At 42.3% G+C, this 25,939-nt stretch overlaps 1 protein-coding gene across 3 annotated transcripts in view; it reads left to right on the top strand.

The window, feature by feature from the left end:
- Positions 1-25,939, top strand: part of LOC124595141 — a 259,333-nt gene that overhangs the window by 122,845 nt on the left and 110,549 nt on the right. For all 3 annotated transcript variants that reach the window (XM_047133742.1, XM_047133743.1, XM_047133741.1), the window contains exon 2: positions 12,347-12,471. In XM_047133742.1, the coding sequence (XP_046989698.1) occupies positions 12,415-12,471 (57 nt within the window). In that variant the 5' untranslated portion in view covers positions 12,347-12,414. The remainder of the gene's footprint in view (positions 1-12,346; positions 12,472-25,939) is intronic.

Here is a 25,939-nt window from a genome sequence, read left to right as displayed (position 1 = left end):
ATAGTTACATGATTATGGCGTCCTCTTGGATAAAATATTCCGGAGATAAAATAGTCCCCCATTCGGATCTCCGGGAGGGGACTACTCAGGAGGACGTCGTTATCAGGAGAAAGAAAACTGGCGTTCTATGGATGGGAGCGTGGAATGTCAGACCCCTTAATCGGACAGGTAGGTTAGAAAATTCAGAAAAGGGAAATGGATAGGTTAAAGTTAGATATAGTGGGAAGTTCGGTGGCAGGAGGAACAAGACCTCTGGTCAGGTGACTACAGGGTTATAAATACAAATTAAAATAGGGGTAATGCAGGAGTAGATTTAATAATAAATAGAAAAATAGGAGTGCGGGTAAGCTACTACAAACAGCAAAGTGAATGCTTTATTGTGGCCAAGATAGACAAGAAGCAGACGCCAACAACAGTAGTAAAAGTTTATATGCCAACTAGCTCTGCAGATGACGAAGAGATTGATGAATTGTACGATGTGATAAAGGAAATTATTGGGATAAGGGAGACGAAAATTTAATAGTCATGGGTAACTGGAATTCGATAAAAGGAAGAGAAGGAAACGTAGTAGGTGAATATGGAATGGGGGTAAAGAACCAAAGAGGAAGCCGCGTGGTAGAATATTGCACAGAGCATAACTTAATCATAGCTAACACTTGGTTCAAGAATCATGAAAGAAGGTTGTATACATGGAAGAGGCCTGGAGATACTGACACGTTTCAGATCGATTATATAATGGTAAGACAGAGATTTAGAAACCAGTTTTTAAATTGTAAGACATTTCCAGGGGGAGATGTAGACTCTGACCACAATCTATTGGTTATGAACTGTTGATTAAAACTGAAGAAACGGCAAAAAGGTGGGAATTTAAGGAGATGGGACCTGGATAAACTGACTGAACCAGAGGTTGCGGAGAGTTTCAGGAAGAGAATTAGGGAACGATTGACAAGAATGGGGGAAAGAAATACAGTAGAAGAAGGTGGGTAGCTTTGAGAGATGAAATAGTGAAGGCAGCAGAGGATCAAGCAGGTGAAAAGACGAGGGCTAGTAGAAATCCTTGGGTAACTGAAGAAATATTGAATTTAATTAATGAAAGAAGAAAATATAAAAATTCAGTAAATGAAGCAGGCAAAAAGGAATACACACGTCTCAAAATTGAGATCGACAGGACGTGCAAGATGGCTAAGCAGGGATGGCTAGAGGACAAATGTAAGGATGTAGAGGCATATATCACTAGGGGTAAGATAGATACTGCCTGCAGGAAAATTAAAGAGACCTATGGAGAAAAGAGAACCAATTGTACGAATATCAAGAGCTCAGATTCAAACACAGTTCCACACAAAGAAGGGAAAGCAGAAAGGTGGAAGGAGTATATAGAGGGTCTATACAAGGGCGATGTACTTGAGGACAATATTATGGAAATGGAAGAGGATGTAGATGAAGATGAAATGGGAGATATGATGCTGCGTGAAGAGTTTGACAGATCACTGAAAGATCTACGTCGAAACAAGGCCCCAGGAGTAGAGAACTTTCCATTAGAACTACTGATAGCCTTGGGAGAGCCAGCCGTGACAAAACTCCACCACCTGGTGAGCAAGATGCATCAGACAGACGAAATACCTCAGACTTTAAGAAGAAGATAATAATTCCAATCCCAAGGAAAGCAGGTGTTGGCAGATGTGAAAATTACTGAACTGTCGGCTTAGTAAGTCACGGCTTCAAAATACTAACACGAATTCTTTACAGACGAATGGAAAACTGGTAGGATCCGACCTCAGGGAAGTACAGTTTGGGTTCCTTAGAAATGTTGGAACACGTGACACAATACTGACCCCACGACTTATCTTAGAAGATAGATTAAGGAAAGACAAACCTACGTTTCTATCACAACTCAGAGAAACCTTTTGACAATGTAAACTATAATACTCTCTTTCAAATTCTGAAGGTGGCAGGGGTCAAATACAGGGAGCGAAAGGTTATTTACAATTTGTTCAGAAACCAGATGGCAGATATAATAGTCGAGGGGGATGAAAGGGAAGCAGTGGTTGGGAAGGGAATGAGACAGGATCGTTGCCTCTCTTCGATATTATTCAATCTGTATATTGAGCAAGCAGTAAAGGAAACAAAAGAAAAATTCGGAGTAGGAATTAAAATTCATGGAGTAGAACTAAAAACTTTGAGGTTCGCCGATGACATTGTAATTCTGTCAGAGACAGCAAAGGACTTGGAAGAGCAGTTGAATGGAATGGATAGTGTCTTGCAAGGAGGGTATAAGATGAACATCAACAAAAGCAAAACGAGGATAATGGAATGTAGTCGAATTAAATCAGGTGATGCTGAGCGAACTAGATTAGGAAATGAGACATTTAATGTAGTAGATGAATTTTGTTTTTTGGGGAGCAAAATAACTGATGATGGTAGAAGTAGAGAGGATAAAAAATGGCTAGGAAAGCATTTCTGCAGAAGAGAAATTTGTTAACATCCAGTATAGACTTAAATGTCAGGAAGTCGTTTCTGAAAGTATTTGTGTGGAGTGTAGCCAAGTATGAAAGTGAAACATGAACGATAAATAATTTATACAAAAAGAGAATAGAAGCTTTCGAAATGTGGTGCTACAGAAGAATGCTGAAGATTAGATGGGTAGACAACATAACTAATGAGGAGGTACTGAATAGAATGGCGGAGAAGAGAAATTTATGGCACAACTTGACTAGAAGAAGGGATCAGTTGGTAGGACATGTTCTGAGGTATCAAGGGATCACCAATTTTGTATTGGAGGACAGCCTGGAGGGTAAAAATCTTATAGGGAGACCAAGAGATGAATAAACTAATTAGATTCAGAAGGGTGTAGGTTGCAGTAGGTACTGGGAGATGAAGAAGCTTGCACAGGATAGAGTAGCATGGAGAACAGTATCAAACCAGTCTCTGGACTGAAGACCACAACAACAACAACATTCTCAGCGGTTTGGGCTGGACGATGATTAGTCAGTCAGTCAGTCAATCAGTTATTCAGGACATTGCCTTTTGTGTTTGGAGATTACCGTTAAGCACCATGCAGAATTTACACGTTTCGACTTCAAGGAGGACTCCGCTATTTTTTGATGCTAAATGTTGTCCAACTACATAACAGATGAAGGCCGTTTATTTTTCTGGGCCATGTAGGTTATTAAACTACGTCCTTCGAGCGACTGCTTTTCTTCTGATCGGAGTATGTGCAGTTTTCGAATGAAAATCTCTTAAGCTTCTCCGCAAATGATTTATCTGATGAAATATCAACAAATTTAATTAAAGAATGTGATTCTGAGTTAAGTAACATGTTAAGCTATCTGTGTAACCAGTCGTTTATTAATGGAATATTTTCTGAATGGTTGAAATATGCTGAAGTTAAGCCACTGTTTAAGAAGGGAGATAAAGAAATAGCGTAAAATTTCCGTCCAATTTCACTTTTGCCAGCATTCTTAAAAATTTTAGAAAAGGTAATGTGCAATCGGCCTTATAACCATCTTATCACAAATAACTTATTGTCAACGTCGCAGTTCAGATTTCTAAAGAGTTCTGATATCGAGAAGGCTATCTACACCTACAATAAAAATATACTTAATTCATTAGACAAAAAATTGCAGGCAACTGGTACATTTTGTGATCTGTCAAAGGCATCTGACTGTGTAAATCACATTATCCTTTTAAGTAAACTAGAATATTATGGTGTAACAGAAGGTGCTGCAGAATGGTTCAAATCTTATATCTCTGAGAGGAAACAATGTTTGATGTTAAGAAAGAGACATGTATTAAGCTATCAGGCAACATCCAGCTGAGAACTAACTGCATGGAGGGTCCCTTCTTCTTGTATATATCAATGACCTTTCATCAGCAACATTAGCAGATGCCATGTTTGTTTTATTTGCTGATAATGCAAACATTGCAATAAATAGCAAATCAAGTGTAGTCTTAGAAAGATCGGCTCATAAAATATTTGTGGACATTAATCACTGGTTCCTAGCCAATTATTTGTCACTAAATTCTGAAAACACATACTACATGCAGTTCAGAACTTGTAAGGGGTGTCCCACGAGTATATGCCTAACATATGATGACAAGCTGATAGAAGAAGTGGACAGTGTTAAATTCTTGGGATTGAGGCTTGATAATAAATTCAACTGGGAGGAGCACACCACAGAACTGCTGAAGCGTCTAAACAAATCTCTATTTGCAGTGCGAATTCTGTTAGACATAGGGGATATAAAAATGAGAAAACTGGCATACTATGCTTACTTTCACTCAGTAATGTCATTTGGGATTATTTTTTGGGTAACACATCAAGCCAAGTTAAAATTTTCTGCGTAGAGAAACATGCAATAAGAGTTACATGTGGTGTGAACTCAAGAACATTCTGTAGAGGCCTGTTTAGGGAACTAAGGATACTAACTACTGTTTCCCAATATACTTATTCCTTAATGACATGTGACACTAAAAATATATCACTTTTTCAAATCGTAAGCTCAGTTCACGGAATCAATACTACAAATAAGAATAATCTTCACAAGGATTGAAAGTCACTTACTCTTGTACAAAAAGGTGTACATTATTCAGGAACACACATTTTAAATAACTTTTTAAAAAGCTTAACAACCAATAAAATTCAGCTTAAGAGAAGCCTAAAGGATTTATCGGTGACCAACTCCTACTCCATTGATGAATTTCTCAGTAGAACCAACTGATTTTGTGTGTGTGTGTGTCTGTACAATCTAACTTCTGCACCATTTCAGTGCGTTAATGTGTTCATAGTAAATAAGTATTGTAGTAGTTCTATTATGTCTTTATTACCTTATAAATAATTTTTTTAAATTTTAAATTCAGTGCATTAATGCGATCTTAGTAAATGAATGTTTCAAAATGATCCTTTCATGTAGTGTTCATTAAAAAAAAAAACAAAAAAGAACATCATTCCACTTGGAACCTGTGGAAGGTAGATTAGCTTATTTGTTTTAGTTGTAAGTACCTGTCATGTATTATTGCTTTTCTGACATGTTCCACATCGTGAAGTAACTCCTCACAACGGATAAATTGGAATGAAAGTAAATCTAATCTAATCTAAATCCGCACTTAAGAACGCGGGTATTGTAACTTGTAGTGATTATAGGTGACAGCACCGCCGAACGAATGAAGAGAATGAAATTTTCACTCTGCAGCGGAATTTGCGCTTATATGAAACATCCTGGTAGATTAAAACTGTGTGCCGTACCGAGAATGTCCGGCAGCTTGCTTTAAAAATTCATTAATGTAAAACTGTGAAAAACATGAAAAGCAGCAACGTTGTACCCATGACTACAACATTAATAAGTCATAATTTGGATCAGTTAACTTATACAAATTCCCGAGTATAGTAATTTGTATGAAAATGAAATGAAATGATCACGTATGTTCATTCCTAGGCAAATCAGGTGGCTGACTACGGTTCATTGCTAATGACCTAGGAAAATGCAATGAATTTACAAAGGAGATTGCTTACATAATATTCGTGTGATATACCCTAATATATCGGCCTAGTATGTGGAACCCATATCAAATACGATTAACGGATGATTTTGAACGTATACAACGAAGGACGCAAGAACTGTCACAGGTTTATTTGATCTGCAGGTGAGCTTTAAGAAACCTGAAACAATAGACGCTTGAAAATAGACGTCGGCTATACCACGAAAGCCTACCTGCAAAAATTTAAAAAAACAGTTTTAAGTAAGGAGTACTCTACAACTCCGTACGTCTGGCTCTCGTAGGGAACACGAAGGCAAGACTAGACCAATTACGGGATGTACAGCAACCATTCTTCTCGCACTCCCTACACAAATGAAACTGGCAGAAGCCCTGATATGTGATACTATGGATAGTACCCTCTACGTTGCACCTCACAGTGGTTTGTGGAGTATAGACGTAAGCATAGATATAGAAACATTTATTTCGGTTATCTCAGCCTATTACTGAATGACAGAAGCATCCACATTCCGTGTTATTCTTGTACCGCACGCAAGATGGGAAGAAATGATAATACAATGTACAATAAAAAGCATTCTCTGCTACGTATTGGCAAAGATTTTCAGGGCATAAATATTGAAACGTTGTGCATCTCCTCAATTCCGAGATTACGTTTAGAACTTAGCTGCCGATACGAGAGCGTAAACGATTCATCTCCCGAAAAGAATTGTACGAATAACTTCGGGGATTAGTAGTCAATGTGCCGGAGGCGTTACGGATATTCTCTCCAAAATTCTATGAAAAGTGTTGAAATAAATTTACCATTGTTTTGATTAGGTAATCACGAGAAGAGAATTGTTTCTCCGATTGCTTGTAACTGCTATTCCAAGGTTTCTAATTAAATACGTCGGAGAACACGGGCAGAAACTTTTTAAGATTCCATGTCGCCCAAAATAGTCGGTTTTTTGTTTACTTTCTGTACTATTGTACAAAATTTTTAAAAAAAACGCGTTTAACAACTGTAGACCAAGGTTCAAAGAAAATCATCAAAACATTATTGTTGATTCGGTATCCACGGTAACGATTTAAGATAAGAACTCCATAAATTCTGACTGTTTTGTGGTCCGGCATCGGTAACTAAAGAGCGGGGGGACGTCTTCGCAATAAGCAGACATCTTTAGCCGTCACTGGCCATCTTTCGCGGGGCTTCATTGACACCATGGGATCTGGTGAGAGTCTAGCAATTACAATCCTTTCCTTCTCTTCTATATTTGAGATCAGATAAAATATGCGACACACGCACGTTGCTCCGTTCACTTTGCCACGAACAAGTTTGCCAACGGAAGATACCTCTAGTTGTAATAATTCGTAATGAAGTATTTCTGAATTAATTACGACAGCCTCAGATTTTTTGTCGGGATGCATACTGGAGGTTATAAAAAGTCTTGGGTATTGGAACACCGTCGGTGGTGGAGAATGTTCCGATCCGACGCATCCGAATAGGAAGATTCTACAACACTGACACCGAACCAATGTCTGATAACTTTTAACATTAGTAACAATGATCGGGATTCTCGTGACACAGAGTAAAGTTTGTATAATTTATTTAACGTCTGTTACGCTAAACTCTTACCATAGTATCGTTAATCATGCAGTTGTGAGTGTTTTTAAGTATCTCTTGCAGTGTATAACGTGTTTGTGGGATTGAAGGGACCAGACTGCTACGGCCATCAGTCTATAACGTGTTTGCTGTTCGGTAAATATCGGTGCGTTAATCATGCAGTTATGCGCTTATAATGTAATGTAATAACCCATAAAAGGCTCCATAATATAAATAAAAGAAAGTCAGAAAACCAAATTAAAAATTACGTGCTGAAATTAGTCATACAGGCCAAGATGGACATCTCACAGAAGAATACAATGAAGTAGAGAAAAATTTTTAAAAAGTTAGTTGTATCTTGTGTTTTACGGAACTTCCTGCAAATTTTCCTTGGAACAGCTATCACTTCTTCATTATCTCTCTTGCACTAGATTCTGAGGAATGTTCTTTCGTTAATCACAAGCGTAGGATTTATGTACGGTATGTCAATCATTATGCCCCACGTTTCTTCATTTGGTGCGAGGAACCTCTCGCCAAAATTTTTAAAATTATTTCTGTTGCACTTTATATATTACGTTGTTTGCTTACAAAAATACACATCTGATCATAATGATGCATGGTTTACATTGTTTATATGTGTTCTTGTTTTTAAGTTTGAGCGACATATGTGAAGTACAACAAATATATGTTGTAAACTACATGTTGTAGGGTGGCTAGTATTAAGTTTAACCCAGATCCAGATTTCGTCTAGATGTTTGAGATAAACTTCCAAGACATGCTCTAAAACTAGACATTACGACAAAAACATAACGGCCTATGGTTGAAACAAACAGTCCTCGCTCGTATCTCCAGTTTGACACATCATTGAACAGCCCTGACACTGTTTTATAGAATTATGTAATTCTTTCTCTCTTGGGCGGTATGACGAAAATTTCATTCTTTAGTATTGGCGCAGTAAATGGGATGTCCTATCTCCAACACTTGTAGCGCTATATGAAGCACAGAAAGTCAGCCCTAGTGCAAAAAATGGCCTTTTGTTTCAGCGTCTACTACAGTCCCTCTGCAAAGCCGCAAAGTCCTAGGTTGTGCATGTGCGTAGACAAACGGTGCGTTCCTGTGATTATTAAGTAGTGGTGGGTGGAAGGTGGAAGGGGGGGGGGGTGAACGAGAGAAGATCCTAGCTACTGGAGACGGCTCTTGGCCTGCTACACTACAGTAAGTTCCAAAGTTCCAAAGGAATTACAGGCTTTGGCTCCTTGGGGGCATTGATTGAAATCAGTGGAGAAACTTGAAAATATGTGCCCAACCGGGATTCGAACCTGGGTCTCTTGCTTACTAGGTAGATGCTCTGACCACTTTTCGCCATTCTTTTTCTTTTTTATCTCCCCTGGACAGGACAGGGAACTACCAAAAAAAAAAGAAGTACTTGCCACCGCCACTTGTGTCCCAAAAAAAAAGTGACTGCACCTCTTCAGGCGCTGGTGCCTGTCTATGCCTGTCCCAAAACAACTAACACATTTCTAAAAGGGGGTAGGAAAGGAAGGAGTTAGAGGAAGAGAACACACAGGGAAGCGATGAAAATGAAAGCAGGAGTGTGGGGACTTCCATTTGTCTACCAGAATTCCGTGAGTCGCTAGCGCAATCAGATAGTGGAACATCAAAACGTGTCTTCTCGAAATTTTTATGGAGATTCCGTTTGCAGTTCGTTCAGAGCATCATGTTGGTAAAATAACAATCAGCATCATGCACTAGTTGGAAGGCGGGTCATGAAAGACACTCCATAGAAAATTTGGAAAGAACTACTTGTATCTAGCGTTGTGAACAAGTGTACAGTGTCGATCATTAAGGTATGTCCAGTAACACTGTTTCGATTTCTTATCGGGATCAAAAAGGTAGCGGACCGTATGGCCTTGTATCCAATACACAGCGTCAGTTTCCGTTGCCGCGTAATGAATCTCATTTGGGAATAAAAGCGCCTGGAAAGCGATCTGAGAAGGCGTCTGTTGGGTAAGGAAAGCCAAGATACGCTGCGCGAGCCTCCAGACTTCAGACGACCGACCACATGAGAATCGGTGGGCGTCTGTGTCGCCCACACCACAGTGAACACACACGGGGTGCGTCAGCGAGGTGGATGCGTTGAAGCGAAATTGGTTAACCCGTTTGCCATTGACTTTGATATACCAAATCGATTTGACGCTGATGTCAAGAAAGCCTGCATGCACTGTCGTTCTTAGACGACGCCATATGATCTGGGGTAACTTGTATTCAATGGGATTGGGGAGCCGATGCATTTGTATTGCGTTGTGTGTTCGATCCATGGAAGCAATAAGAAGTGCAGGACGTAACTTAATTCCAGAAATGATATCTGAGAATGTTAAAAGGGGCGTGGAATGTCTGGTAACATTGATAACAAGACTGGGGCTGATATGGAGACAAGCGCATATTCATGTAAAAGTAGTTCAGTGAGACTCGCTGGGCAACAGCGCCGGACTTTCAGTTGGTGGCTAACGAAAAGTGCAATAACTCAGTCTGGCATGTGGAATAAGCCAACCTCACAACGCTCCTGTGGAAGGGCAGGGGAGGCATGTTGAACTTTGAATAGCATCCCGCTGCAGAGAAAGGATCCCATCGCCATCAACATACAACGGGTGAGGGAAATCAGGACTGGGAACACTTGTGCCACACGAGGGGTGCGAGAGGCCTGGTAGACATTCACGTATCACACACGCTGTGCAACGTCGAGGGATCTAAGCCAGTGATCAACAAAGTCAGCCCTGATTGTTTGGAGGAGATGTCTGGTGTTTGTTGCCGCCGGACGACGAAGATCATTCGTAAAATCAGTGCCCAAGCAGTGGATGGTGGTGGCCACACTGAGAGGAGCGACACATGTCTTAGGTAGGCCCTCACCACTAAGCAGAACCTCTGTTTGGAAATCTTAAGAGAACTGCTCGATGCCTCTCCTTATGTCGTCACCAATGTCAGAGCCACGCGGACATCATCTTCACTGCATACGTAGAAGTCGAGATCATCAGCATAGTCCCAGAAGTATGCAGTATACAGTATTCGTGGACAGTGGACAGAGCTGTCGAATGGAGCGCTTGATCGCTGGAGACGCGGTGAGGCGTCTGTTATAGAGTATTCTTGAATTCGCGCTGCTCAAGAGGCGCATTAACACTATTGCTATACGAGCCAGAAAACCCATGTGGCTGAAGGAGAGTCTGCAAAAAGGTGTGATTGATATTGTCGAATGCCTGACTGAAACCAAGCAATGCCAATGCACCAGGCAGATGTCGAGACCTGGCGAGTGCAGTATGTCGCTGTAACGGCAAAGGGCCGTATGAATATTGTTGTCACCACCCAGGGAAATCTCATCAAGGGTCGTGATGTACTGTGCTGCCTTCTTCAGTCGTGATGCCAACAAAAGGCTGAAAATTTTCATGTCGTTGTTGAGTAGAGTGATAGCCCAGTAATGACAGATCTGCGATTGCACTTTAATCTTGTATTTCTGTAGCCAATGTAAACAAACATATCTATAGCATGTACAACTTCTTTGAAACGACAATGAAAATGTAATGCGCAGTGAAGAGGACGAACATCTGGCAACAGCATGCACCTTTTAAAACTCTTCCGTTCTTGTGAGTACAATTCACTGTTAGAAACTCATGTTTTTTACCTCTAAAATGCTTTTTCTAATTCAACAATTTTTATCATTAGCAAAAGACGCAAAATAAGCTACACTGCCCTTGGTCTGAAACTGTGAAAAGACGTCTATACTCTTCACTAACAACAACCATGTAAATAAACAATACTCCACCTGAAGATGATGGTGTGGACCATCGAAACACATTGTGGCAAAATAAACAAGTGTCTGGCGCAGAAACTTTTTCGTTTGCAGTAATCACCTTGGTCCAGTTTTTTTCACCTTGAAGAAAAGCATGTATACCTATGCTGTGAAAATCATGATCCTGCTTTCTCAGCCACTGGCGCACGGAATTTTCCAAGGTCTCTGCAATTAGCTTCTTTGAGCGGGCCAAACAGATGAAAGTCTGGTAGTGCAAAATCCCTTTTTTTCTGGTCGGTGAATATTTTCGGTAACCAGCGTGCACAAACCTTGGAGTAGTCCAGTTATCTTCATAATGGCCATCACACCGTCTCTATCGTTGCTTACATTTATAGTTACCCGAGAGTCGTCACTGATGATTTGATCGACACACTGAATGTCGTGTGAAGTCAGTGCAGTCGCTGACCCGCGCACTGCGTTGCATCAGCCAACTGTGTTTGCCTTTCAGCTTCACTGCAGCGACGAAGCCATTGTCTAACGGTGCTGACGTCAGTCGTAGCTTCTCTCCATACACCATATTCAGCCTTCCATGAATACAATTGGGCTTTCCACCTTCTGGAGCGAGGAATTCAATCACAGAACGCTGTCTTACGAATACATCAATGTCGGCCATTTTCTAAATTTACGCAGTGCAGCCCGTCGGTTGATGTAGGCCGCCGTCACTGGGGTGGTCTGTATCAGAAGGTTTGCCGAAGTGCCCCAAATTCATGATTACTACATTACCTGTTTAATGAAAGAGTAAAAAAATACGAGGCATTACTTTCTGACTCGCCCTCGTACAAATGGCGAGAATATTGCATCTTTTGCCGTTTCCACCTAAGCTCGGAAAAGTTAGTCTTTCACTTATTTTTTCTTAGCAGGACTTGCCTTTGCTTTCGTCTTCCCTTCCCTCAACTTCCCGTGGTTTCCTGATCCCACGAACAGTGTTACATTTGTTGTTGGAAGCAGCTATCGTCATCCTGTGAATAGGTGCCTTTCCGGACTGGGATGTTTTCCGCAGCCACTTAAGCAGCAAAGAAGTTTCGATTTTTTTACAGTTTCTTGCTGTTTTCAAGATTTTTATTTCGCGCGATATTGTATTCTCCGAAAGTTACATAAAAATTTGTAAATTAATACACGTAGAAATATAAACACTTTTAGTAAAATGTGGTTAGGGGCTTAATGACAACGATCATCATGACACTACCCCCATACCCAAACCCCCCCCCTCCCCCCCTCCCTCCCCGCCCCCCCAGCCGCGCTCTTCTGCGCTTGCACCCTGTGTAGTTCATGTAATTACTCATTCGTCAGCTGTGACCTGTCTGACGACATAAGGGACTGTCCTCTGTATTTCTCATTATTGAGTAGAGCTGATTTTCTGCACGTTTTCACGAAGTGAACCGGTCCTTTCTCAGGGCATGTATTCATCACTTGTATTTTCTTCTTGCTTCCAGAAACACCGACGAACCGGACCCCGACAGGCTCTGTCGCTGAGCCGAGCACTCCCACCACCTCCATCGAGATGGGGGTGGACTTCCTGGTGTCTCCGCGGTGCTACCAGCTGTACGCCGCCGCCCTGGTACGTATCCTGCCGACAATCGGTCACGCGGCACTCATCCTCTGATGACTCTTCATGCCGCCTCTGTATTCTTAAAATCGCTATAAGTCTGCATCAGAGATTAATTTTCATGCTCTGCAATTCTGCGTCTTCCCGTACCATTCGTAAAAGATACGAGAGTACAATAGCATGCTATATGAAACTTCCTGGCAGATTAAAACTGTGTTCCGGACCGGAACTCGAAATCGGTGTCTTTGCGTCTTGCGGGCAAGTACTTTGCCAATTGAACTACCCAAGCACGACTCACGACCCGTCCTCACAGCATTAAGCTTGCCCGCGAAGCATTGTTCATGGATCCAGCCCGGATCAGGCACAACTGAACAGCCGGCAAATGTCAGTAAATAAAACTTTACTTTGCAAAGCTCTAAACTACTGAGAGTCATTCCTGTACAGAGTAAAAAAGAGTGCACCACAAGTGTACCTTTCAACTTCGATTCTAAAATCGGGGATATATCATGCTTCTTTCTATTTTACTGGAAGCCTATTGAAAATAGAATCTGCAGAAAAGTGTTCTCCTTTCAGTACTATAGTTTAAAAAGGTATTATACAAGAGGAAATCTTTTTCCCTCTACAATTCGTAGAGTGTCTGTCGCCTTCCCCATTTGAATGCATCCACGTTATTAACCACAAATCCCATGAGGAAGTAAATACAGGATAAACCAAAATTGGCGCAGTCAGACGCACCAGTGCAATTCACTGCATACTAGCAGCACAAGAATGTCTGTAACATAATTTCGTCTTGTGCATATTTTTGGTAGATAACGCTCGTCAAAGAAAGGCAGTTTGTCAGCACTGTAATCACATGTCCGACAAGCATCTTCATACAATATTGTGTAGCTGTTCGACACAGTTAGTGCAGTGAGTACGGATTTGCGTTAGAATACTCGAGTTGAGTACTATTATATGTTGGTTCAAATGGCTTTGAGCTCTATGGGACTTAACATCTGAGGTCATCAGTCCCCTAGAACGTAGAACTACTTAAACCTAACTAACCTAAGGACATCACACACATCCATGCCCGAGGCAGGATTCGAACCTGCGACCGTAGCGGTCGCGAGGTTCCAGACTGAAGCGCCTAGAACCATTCGGCCACACCGGCCGGCATTATTACGAGTCTAGGTGCATTTATTGTTTTAATTTTAGACTATGTGATGTGATTTCTCTCTTCTTAATCGTTATACAGCAACTACAGTAAGTATTATACCAACCACGTGCAGTTATTTCATGCGCATGAAAGAGGTAAACATGATAATTGCTGGAGCTCATCCAAGATCATCCTGCAGACACTTATTCAAACAGCTAGAGATCTTTACTGTAGCCTCACAATATATATATTTACTTATGAAATTTGTTATTAACAATCCGAACGAATTCAAAAGTAATAGCAGTGTACATGGCTACAACACTAGGAGAAAGGCTTATCTTCACTACTCAAGGTTAAATCTAACTTTGGCTCAGAAAGGGGTAGATTATGCTGCCACAAAAGTCTTTGGTCACTTACCTAATAGCATCAAAAGTCCGACAGATAGCCATATAGCATTTAAAAGGAAATTAAGAGAATTTCTTAATGGCAACTCCTTCTACTCATTAGATGAATTTTTGGATATAGTAAGTGGGTAATTTCCTCAACCCCCCTCCCCCCCCCCCCCCAAAAAAAGTAAGTGTCATGTAATGTTTTGTGTAATGTAATATCTTGTATAGGCACCTTTTATTAACCTGACACGTTCCACATCATTACGAAGTGTCGTATTCATGATCTATGGAACAAGCACTAATCTAACCTAATAGTTGCTACTAACCACATCTAACTATAGCCAGTTACACCGTACAAATACACTGACGGGAAAAAAATCGCAACACTAAAAAATAATTAATGTAGAGTAATGGAATTTCGAGAATACATTTGTCTAGATAACATATTCAAGTAATTAACGTTGCAAGATCACAGGTTAGTGTAAGTGCTACGTAAACCACTGGAAATGTAAATGCTGTTACCTGTAGAATGTTGAATGTAACCATGCAAACGTGCTTTCATTGCGTTGTACAAGTGCCGGATATCAGTTTGTGGAGTGGAGTTCCATGGCTGTTGCACTCGGTCTCTCAATACGTGGACGGATAATGCCAGTTGTGGATGACGCCGGAGTTGTCGTCCGATTATATCCCATATGTGCTCTATTGGAGACAGAGCTAGTGATCGATCAGGCCAAGGCAACATGTCGACACTCTGTAGAACATGTTGGGTTACAACAGCGGTATGTGAGCGAGCGTTACCATGTTGGGAAACATTCCTTGGAATGCTGTTCGTGAATGGTAGATCAACAGGTCGAATCAGCAGACTGACTTACGATGTTGCAGTCAGGATGCATGGATAACCACGAGAGTGCACCCCAGACCATAGCTCGAGTTGTACGTCCAGTGTGTCTGGCACGGAGAGAGATTGGGTGCAGGAAATGGCCTCCTTCTAACCAACAAGCGGCCATCAGTGGAACCGAGGCAGGACCAGTTTTCATCAGAAAACACAACAGATCTACACCCTGTCCACCAATGAGCTCTCGCTTGACACCACTGAAGTCACAAATGTTTGTTGTTTGGGCTCAGTAGAATACACGCTACAGGGTGTCTGATCCGGAAGTAACCGATTTTTAATAGTTCGTTGTGTCGCTGTGGTGCCAAGTACTGAACAAATTGCTGCTGCAGATGCAGTATGATGCTCTAGAACGATATGCTGAACACGATAGTCGTCGTTCTGAGTAGTGCCACGTGGCTGTCCGGAGCCCGGTCCTCTTGCTACCGTACATTCTCGTGACCACTGCCACCAGCAATCATGTACAGTGGCTACATTCCTGCCAAGACTTCTGCAGTATCGCAGAAGGAACATCCAGCTTCTCGTAGCTCTATTACACGACCACATTCAATTCAGAGACGCTTTGATAATGGCGTATTTGCCTGGCTAACGTCAATTCAGCACGTCCAGCTCACAGGTAACTAACGCTCACAACCGTTACAATACGACTGGCGCGAAATTCCAGTAGACATGATCATTCAGATGTACACTACTGGCCATTTAAATTGCTACACCACGAAGATGACGTGCTACAGACGTGAAATTTAACCTACAGGAAGAAGATGCTGTCATATGAAAATGATTAGCTTCTCAGAGCATTCACACAAGGTTGGCGCCGGTGGCGACACCTACAACGTGCTGACATGGGGAAAGTTTCCAACCGACTTCTCATACACAAACAGCAGTTGACCGGCGTTGCCTGGTGAAACGTTGTTGTGATGCCTCGCGTAAAGAGGACAAATGCGTACCATCACGTGTCCGACTTTGATAAAGGTCGGATTGTAGCCTATCGCGATTGCGGCTTATCGTATTGGGACATTGTTGCTCGCGTTGGTCGAGATCCAATGACTGTTAGCAGAATATGGAATTGGTGGGTTCAGGAGGGTAATACGGAACGCCGTGCTGGATCCCAACGGCCTCGCATCACTAGCAGTCGAGATGACAGGCATCTTATCTGCATGGCTGTAACAGATCGTGCAGTCACGCCTCGATCCTTGAGTCAACACATGGGGACGTTTGCAAGACAACAACCATCTGCACGAACAGTTCGACGACGTTTGCAGCAGCATGGACTATCAGCTCGGAGACCATGGCTGCGGTTACCCTTGACGCTGCATAACAGACAGGAGCGCCTGCGATGGTGTACTCAACGATGAACCTGGGTGCACGAATGGCAAAACGTCATTTTTTCGGATCAATCCAGGTTCTGTTTACAGCATCATGATGGTCGCATCCGTGTTTGGCGACATCGCGGTGAACGCACATTGGAAGCGTGTATTCGTCATCGCCATACTGGCGTATCACACGGCGTGATGGTTTGGGGTGCCATTGGTTACACGTCTCGATCACCTCTTGTTCGCACTGACGGCACTTTGAACAGTGGACGTTACATTTCAGATGTGTTACGACCCATGGCTCTGCCCTTCATTCGATCCCTCCGAAACCCTACATTTCAGCAGGATAATGCACGATTGCATGTTGCAGGTCCTGTACGGGCCTTTCTGGATACAGAAAATGTTCGACTGCTGCCCTGGCCAGCACATTCTCCAGATCTCTCACCAATTGAAAACGTCTGATCAATGGTGGCCGAGCAACTGGTTCGTCACAACAGGCCAGTCACTACTCTTGATGAACTGTGGCATCGTGTTCAAGCTGTATGAGCAGATGTACCTGTACACGCCATCCAAGCTCTGTTTGACTCATGCCCAGGCGTATCAAGGCCGTTATTATGGCGAGAGGTGGTTGTTCTGGGTACTGATTTCTCAGGATCTATGCAGCCAAATTGCCTGAAAATGTAATGACATGTCAGTTCTAGTATAATATATTTCTCCGATGAATACCCGTTTATCATCTGCATTTCTTCTTGGTGTAGCAATTTTAACGGCCAGTAGTGTAGTAACACGCCTATTAACTTAATTTTATGTCACACAAACTCCTTCCTGGTGTTGCAATTTTCTCTTGTCTGTATGGTTTCATAGAGATATTAAATGGAGTAATCGGTTAAGCTCATCTGTATATAACGTAAATGGCACACTTTGAATCGCTGATAGGATACTTGGAAACTGCAATTTCTGAATAAATACAGCGTAAGTGTATGGGACCCATGTGAAATTGGTCAGCTAGAGGTCATCGAGCGTGCACTAAAAAGTCCGGTGGGAATGGCCACAAGTTAGTTTGACTCGTGAGGAACTGTAACAGAAATGTTAAAGAACCTGCTTAGAAAACTCAGGAAAACGTCAGTCGAGGCAGCAAGGGTGAATATCCTTCAGCCGTCTACAGATCGATCTCTTATAGATAGTAAGGGTAACATTACAAGTAGCCATTGGTTTTACGCTCCAACCTTATTATATGTCGCAAAACAGATGACATTCTGCCAGAGTCTTCACAGAGTACAAATGTAAATGGTGAAGATATAAGCTTTTACAGAGATGTTCTGAGAATTAACGTGGAATGTTGCAAGAAAGGCAACCTTTTCCTGAAACGGTGCTGGATGAGTTTGGAGAACCAACATTCGAGACAGATTCTAAAATTATACAACTCCCGTCATCGAACATCAAGCAAGTAAAGCTGTGGTAAAACAATACACGCATATTCGAGAGGACGGTGATTCAAGATACCCGTCTGACTAGATTAAGGTTTTCAATGGTTTTCCTAAAGCGCTCAAAGCGAATGCCGGGATGGTTACTTTGAAAAGAAACAGCCGAGTTCCTCTCCGAGCTTGGGCTCCGTCTCTACTGACCTCGTCATCAGCGGTGCCTTCATCGAACGTCTCGCTTAAGTAGCACAAAAACAAGATAATGTCTATTACTAAGCGTCCGGAGGAATGCAGTTTATTTTTAACGCACACTGTTTGCGAGAGAAATTGAATGGTACTGAAATGTAGTATCCTCCGTTGTATACTTTATACTGGATTGTGGGGTGTATATTGAATATTTCGACTTTCGTTTTTCCTTAGTTGATCTCTATTTGCTCCTTACGGCAAGTCGAGTAATTGAGATTTGTGTAAATTATTACAAGGAACCGATAGTCCCGAAGGCTATAACTGACGGTGTCTATAGCAAAAAATTTTGTTTTCGGTTCAAAAAATGATGTTTCGTATGTCGGATTGTCATTTAGATATAGAGTGTCAAGGACGCTGTCTCCGAAAACCGCAGCTAATCCACTCGTACGAGTGAAAGTTCACGAACAATCGTATTAGCCCGAAGACTCTTTTATCATTTTGATTTCAACATAGAGGATCAGTTAGTAACGCCCTTTTGCCGTCGATGTAACTGTAGACTTGCTCAGTTTTACAAGGGCAGAGGAGGACGTTGGGCGTGGCCTCTCCTAGTATTTACATCGACATTGCCTGAATCGATACTCACCTGAAGCGGTCTTGGGACACCACGGAATACCGAATCCTCTCCCTCCAAATACGAGTACCGAGTCCACTGTCTTAATCACTGCGACACCACGCTCGCTTTTTTCTCAACGAAATTACGTTGCTACGCTTCCGCCAGCTGCGAGTGCAGACGTTACACAGCTTTCCCGCATACCTGAACGGCTGCAGACGATGGCACATGGCCGGTCGGCGCGTTTATGCCTGCACCTGGGCTGCGAATCTTCAGAGCAGAACGAGAACGCCGTAACGGATACGTGGCTTACCCGCATCCTCTCCCCGCGATTAGACCCTTTCGCCTTTCATCTGTTTACTACATACCAGCTAGCCTTGTTGAAATGAAAGGTGGGCGATTCGTGTAGGGTCTTCAAATAAATCATGGATGCCATTAAATACTCTTTTATTGCGCTCACAATATCGCCGATATTTCCTATGAAAATAACCTCTTAAACTGAACTCCTTAAATTTCATACCATACTAGGTATAGTTATAAAATAATGAGGCTACTGCTGTAAAAAAATTGTACTACAAAAGTATACATATTTAGCTACTGACACCCTCAGTATACACGCCTGCTCCATCCCTGCAACGCTCCATGAGCATTTTCCATTGTGGAATCAGTACTGGAAGTCTTCCTCGCTGCTTGTGATGTGTGCTCTTTTTTCTTTCACTTCTTCAACTTGAAATCTTGTGCTTTTTAATGCAGATTTGACTTAGGAAAATAGATAAAAGTCACATGTTGCTAGGTCAGGCGAATAAGGTAGGATGCTGTACTTCGCTAGACACCACTTAACAGACAATGCGGTATTCGTGATGCAGAAGGCATGACTTGTTCTTCCACACTTCGTGTTATTTTTTTCTTACTTTGTCAACAAGTTAAGCAAGAACATCAAGGTAGTAATGTTGATTAATAGTTTGAACTTCAGGAACCCAGAGAAGAGACAGAAATTTTATGAATATCCAAGAAAACAATCATCATCGCTTTGAATCCTCATTTGTTCATTCGAGCTTTTTTTCGCTTTCGTTGATGCTGGGGCCCTTCCTATCCATAAACTGGCGCTTAGTTTTCAGATCATGAGTGAAAAAACCAATATTCGTCACGTGTTATCATTCTTTCCAAGAAATTCAGATCATTTTCAGTGGTATTCAAAGTGTCATTGTAAATATTTTCACGATCTTCCTTTTGTTCGATTGTGAAAATTTTCGGCACCTGTTTCACAGACGCTTTTCTCATGTTAACTTCGTTGTGTAGATATGCCTTACGTATTCTTTGTAAATTCCTGCAGTTTCACTAATCGATTCAATACTCAAGCGACTGTCGCATCGAATCAGATTACTTACTTTTTCGATATTTTCATCCGTTTTTGATGTCAAAGGCGTCTCGGACGTGAATAGTCTTCAACATCTTCTCGGTTATCTGGGACATGCTTGAGCCACTCAAAAATCGGCGTACGTGATAAACTGTCTTTGCCATATGCGTTTTTAGTAACACAAAGGTTTCAGCAGCAGTTTTTCCAAGTCCCATGTGAAACTTCACGCCAGTTCGTTGCTGTATTGTTTCATTTATCAATTTTCCGGCAAAATCGAATAACAGCGCTTACACAAACGAAGACCACTGCCGCACTAATGCCGAATTCGACTTAGAAGGCTTCGCGCTTTATACCTATTGGTCGTTTACCTTCGACCCGTGCGTATTTAATCTGTGACAGCATCGGCCTTGTTATTTACAGCCACACCTCATATCACAGACGTACTGCCTCAAATCGCCTGATGCCTAATTACCAGAGCCCTGGCACGTAGTTTCGTAGTTATCCGCTTCATCAGCGTCCGTCCTGGTTTGGTACCGTGTAAGCTCAGTAGACAAAATATTACTCATCCCTCGAAAGAGCACACTGGTTGTTTTGGAGCTCTGTAGCTGGTGTAGAAATCGTCACGTGACCGTCCACCACTGACCTAAGTCATGGCTGTGAAGTGCCGAGTACGTGCTGAGTATATTGTATAGAATCGGCGCTGTAATAAGGACCGCTGCGGAGATGTGACAGAATGACAGAAACCATATATGCCGCTTGGGCGTGCTCATACCATACGGTAAAAGAAGTTGCCCGATTTGTCGTAGTATCGACAACATTGCGAAGGAATTTGAAAGCAGTGGACGTTCGGAGTCGTGTACATTCCAAAGGCACACAAAGGCACATAATGTAGCACGTCTTCAGTGGGCCAAATAACAGAGAAACTGGATACTAGCTCACTGGAGGTGCGCGGTATGATATGACGAGTCGCCGTTTTTCCCCTCTTCAAATGATGCGAGGTGTCCAGCTAGCCGACGACCCAATGACGTGGGGCTGGTCTCGGCGGAGGTCCGAGTCATCCCTCGGGCATGGGTGTGTGTGTTTGACCTTTGGACAATTTAGGTTACGTAGAGTGTAAACTTAGGGACTGATGACCTTAACAGTTAATTCCCATAAGATTTCACACACATTTGAACATTTTTGACCCAATGACCCCTTTAAAATACAGTATTTGGAATGTGTAGTTCAGGCCGGAGTTGGAACTGTGATTTTAGGACCATAAGTTGATTATCGTGAATACGAGTCAGGATATTTTCAACTTTCGTAATACTGTCGTCCATTATTTTCTTATAGTATTACGGACGTTGATAATTTTTATTTTGGGGCCGTCCAATTGCGACTGAACGAAATACTGTTTTTGTACCACACAGCTTTGCATTATTAATGCACCATAATAAGCAAAAAAGGCCAGAACTGTTTGTAACCTTTATACACAATGTCCTAAATCCAAACTAAACACTATAAACATTCCAGCTCACTGAAGAAGCCTTGCAAAGAACGAAAGCGATACGTGTTTGCCATAAAAATTGGGTTTCATTCAGTTCTTATTAGACAGTCACAAACTAAAAATTATCGACATACCGTAACGAATCGAATGCTGATTTCAAAATTATCGATGACTAAGTGTTCCCCTTCCTTCCACGTCTTCATGAGGAGTGTACTGTGGATGGCCCCATCTTCCAAAATGACAACAGCAGTGTTCACATGGCTGTTGGCACACGTTTCTTATATGACCAGCGCTCAGGCGTCTTCTCGCATCTCGACTGGCTGCCTGTATGGTTATTAATATTTGTAATAGTACAGCAACGTTATAAACTGAAATAAAAAACATTTAAATTTTAAAACAAGTTTTCGCAATTCCCTATCCCACCGTAGGTGTTTATCAAAAAGAAAAAAGTATTTATATAGATATGTGGTGTCTGTTGTGTCGGACATGTCCGACAGAACGGACACCACGTATATATGGACGACTATGGTTTCAGTGTGGACGCACCATATCTTCCGAACCCCTGTGGAACTTAGCGAATGCTACGGGTAGTCGGGGTAATAGATGGGTGTACTACTTGCACGTGACAGGTTAAGCATTTGGGTTGGACGGGAATCGCGTCCGGATGGCCGAGGCGGTCCCTACCCACTGCTAGGGACGGCCTCTGACTCGTACACGTACAGGATAGTACTTTGGAGATTTAGCTCAACGTGATGTTGAAAACTAGCGGTAGACAACAGCTGCGTCTGTCGGGACTCTTGATCGAACAAACTGGCACCAGCTTCTCGAAATGAGCCGCTGATGATGAAGAACATTTCCCAACCACTTCATCATATTATAGATTTTTTTCCCTGGAATACAGCTGCGTTATGACAGATCTACCGGCCAATAGGCCGGCGACAGCGCGCCATATCTACCGAACAATCACGAGCAAGCGCACCGCCAAACATGTGGCAGTACGGCATCCCACAATTCACCATAACACCCTTGACATAGAAACACCAACAACGTGCTATTTAACGACAAATAAGCCACCAGATCCCACCTCCCCCCGCCATGAATATGCTGAACTCACCACTATGCCAGGTGTGTCAGATTAGAGAGGATGAAGCCAACCGTTTTATGTGTGGCCCCTCTGCAGAAGTGTGGCATCTAATGACGATGGTGATTTCCTTTCTTCTCCACATAGGACAATAAACCATTCACCCTACGATTATTCTTTTCCCGGTCGGAACGTACTACGCACGAGCCAAGACAAATGCGGCGACATGGCTACGAGCCCAAGCTTCGCGATGGTCCGAAGAATGTGCTGGACTTCAGGAACCACCTTCGATTGTGTGCAACCTGAAGTACCAACAATATTTTTCTAATTTCCTGGGGAGTGCGTACGAGATCCTCCGCGCAGTTGGATCCTTCTGGGTATGAGAAGCTGATGTTAAACACGATTAAAAGGCACACTGTGACCATGATGAAACGCTTTTCAGTTCTATGAGACGACGTGCCCGGAGCCAGAAGCGCAGGAGAGGAACGGACTTATACTGATCCACCAGCAGAGATTTTTTTGCCCTTAGTCACTTGAGAACGCGTATCACTTCCTTACTGAAAGAGTCCGGTGGATGGTATCGATGTAAACTCAAAAAAAAGGTTCTTTTGTTTCCATTCCAAAAAAAAGGGCGGTTAAGGCAACCGTCCAAGAGAAGCGGAGCGTCATGGTTCGAGTCCCAGTCGGGCACACATTTTCAATGTTCACCATTGATTTATTTCAGTGCCTACAGGCGACTGAAGCCCTGATTTCTCGTAATATCAAAAATTATTTATACAGTAACTGTAATAACCGCTCGAAAAAATCTATTTTCCGCTTAAAGGTCGTATGTATTCTCATGTGGCTCAAATTTTCTCACATGACAACGCCGCTAATACCATTCCTTCATTCAGCCTGGCTCATACAATCACCTGGAACACGGTGGGGACTTGAGCTATATCGGCCACTTAACCTAATCAAAATGATGATATAACTATCCAAATTAGCAAACCGGCGTCAGGAGAAGTCTCTTACAGCATTGCGCTGGGGTGAAATCCACTACGAGTGGATCATTGATCATTTTGCAATATGCTTCGAAATTGGTAGATAGCAGGTATAGTGCTGAAGTACACCCCACCAGCACAGTCCAAGCAAAGTGTACTGATTGCTTGAAGGTTCCGCCTCACTTCACCTTGCGACAATTACGAGGTGTTACGAAACTCCCTACCTAGGTGTATGTAAATTTGCGTTAGGTCTGGTGGTGCCCATTCTGTCTGATAACAAATTCGGGGAAATTACTTTAAAGTAGAGAAACGAAACATGCAATTCTCTTGTATTTCATTTTCATGAATAAAATCTTGTGTACATTCAGCTGTATTTCATTAATATACTGTTATTGGATAATGCATTCAGCCGTTTTATTGGTGGATTTAATTCACATGATCGATTTCAATACCACACATTTTCATCTTTAGATGTGGCTATGGCAGTGCAACCAGTCGAGACACTGAAATACATATAAAAGGTCCCCTCACCAGGGGATTGATTGGATTTAACCTTAATCCCGAACTTTAGCAGTATCTGAGATACACCTTCCGCCATATCAAATGGACTTGGTGGAGCTATTGTGCTCCCTATCAAGAGCAAGCAGTGCCTTTCTACTGTGCAATATAGTCTGAAGTCGGCAAGAGAACATGATACTGTACCCTGCGATTAATGCGAAAATGCCCATAGAATCTGACTAAATGACTTCAGTACGACAAAACAGGGAACGAATTTGGATGATTTAAAACAACATTTCTCAAGCAAGGACATCTCTTCTTATTAATCACAGAGGTGGAAACGGGCCGGTGGATGCATGTAAGCGAAAATACTAGCAAACCATACTCCATGAAAAGGATGTTCATGAAAACGAGGTATTATCTCTTCGAAGGCCTCTCTTTAAAGACAGCTGATACTTATTACACCAAGAACAACTTTTGTTCCTAGTTTCCTAACAATCGTCCAACGGCAATATTTTCCTACAGACGGCAGCACTGTTAGCAAATCGTCGATATTCTGCCAGTAACACAGTTTCAGCCTCTCACTAAGGTTGACCGCAACCTCTACCCGGCGAAGGGCAAAATTCTGCGAACGGGAGACAGCTGCCGCTACTGTCGTGAGCACGGTGAACAGAAACATGGGTGTGCCATTGCGAATGTTTTCACACTCACTGCAACTGCTGAAATGTGACGGGCGAGCTAAAGTTTAAGTTCAAATGTCTTCGAGCGTTCGAGAAAAATGTGTAAAGTCGTTTATTCTTTGTTAATATGCCAAACTGTACTGTTTACGGGCCCACAATACGCCACGGGAAGTCAGAAGGTACGTCAGTGAAGCATTTTATCTTTACCAATCCCGCAATTTTCTTTCCTGATGTATCTCGCATATTTAAATTTACCACTTGCACCAACCATTTCCTGGACAAAGGTTTGGAAATACAGAAGACTGCCTGTTGGGATTGTTGCATCACACACAAAGAAGAGATTTTTCGTAAAAAGTATAGGACAATCGTTTATTCATGAAAGACAAACAAAAGGTCAAATCTGTTGCACAAATGTTCTATCATTCGACTATGAAAGCTTTGCATTATTGCGATGAGGATTTCCTTACAAACCGCTGGAAATCTGTAGCAAATCTTTTTATTAAATGCAATAACTGGTTTGACGATTTCACTTCGAGTACCCTTCACTTCTCAAAGAGAGGAGAACAGTTTCGGACTTTACTTATTTGAGATAGAGAAGATATTAAACAAAAAGAATGTATTTAAAGAGAAAATACAGTATCCGCTCCCAAATATAAACTTTTAAGCTTCCCTTGCAATTTGACATTTTAATTTCCACGCAGTCATTGAAAAACATTTTTCAATATCTGCAGAAGTGCTGCGGGGCAAAATATCTGCTTGCGGTAAAACTTAGCCAGAATGTTCTCGAAAACTTTCCAAGTGTCATAAGTATGCGCCGAATGTATCATCATCCCAATCAATTACAATCTATGTACATACGGCACTGACAAACATTCGTCGATGGAAAGAAATGTTGAAGATGATAATGATAATTGACAGCTAGACTGTGCTTGTTCTACGAGGGTTGCCCAGAAAGTAATGCACCGCATTTTTTTTCCTCAGCCGAAAACAATGCTACGAAGGCGAAACGTTACGTATGTATTACTTCAAGTCTCCTGAGTGAGCGCGCCAAATTTCCGCCCCTTTCGACAGATAGCATAGCTGCAGGACACTTTCAAAATGGCGTCTGTAGGTGATGTACGTTACGAGCAACGTGCCGTCACTGAATTTCTCACTGCAGAGAAAGAAACTATCGGGAATATTCACAAACGCTTGTGCAAAGTCTATGGGGCATCTGCTGTCGACAGAAGTACAGTTAGTTGCTAGGCACGGAGGGTGAGGTCATCTGAAGGCGGTTCGGCGGAGCTCCACGATTTGCAGAGGTCGGGGTGACCATTCGCGGCTGTCACAACTGACACACCTGACCTAGTCCCCTCGGACTCCCACTCATTTCGGCCATTAAAGGATGCCATTCGTGGAAGACATTTTGAGGACGATGAGGAGGTATTCTTTTGAGGTATTCACACAGTG

The sequence above is a fragment of the Schistocerca americana genome, chromosome 2 (genome assembly GCF_021461395.2).
Source record: "Schistocerca americana isolate TAMUIC-IGC-003095 chromosome 2, iqSchAmer2.1, whole genome shotgun sequence".
NCBI lineage: Eukaryota > Metazoa > Arthropoda > Insecta > Orthoptera > Acrididae > Schistocerca > Schistocerca americana.
The sequence above is the reverse complement of the archived record's forward strand: the minus strand, read 5'-3'. Positions and strand labels throughout refer to the sequence as shown.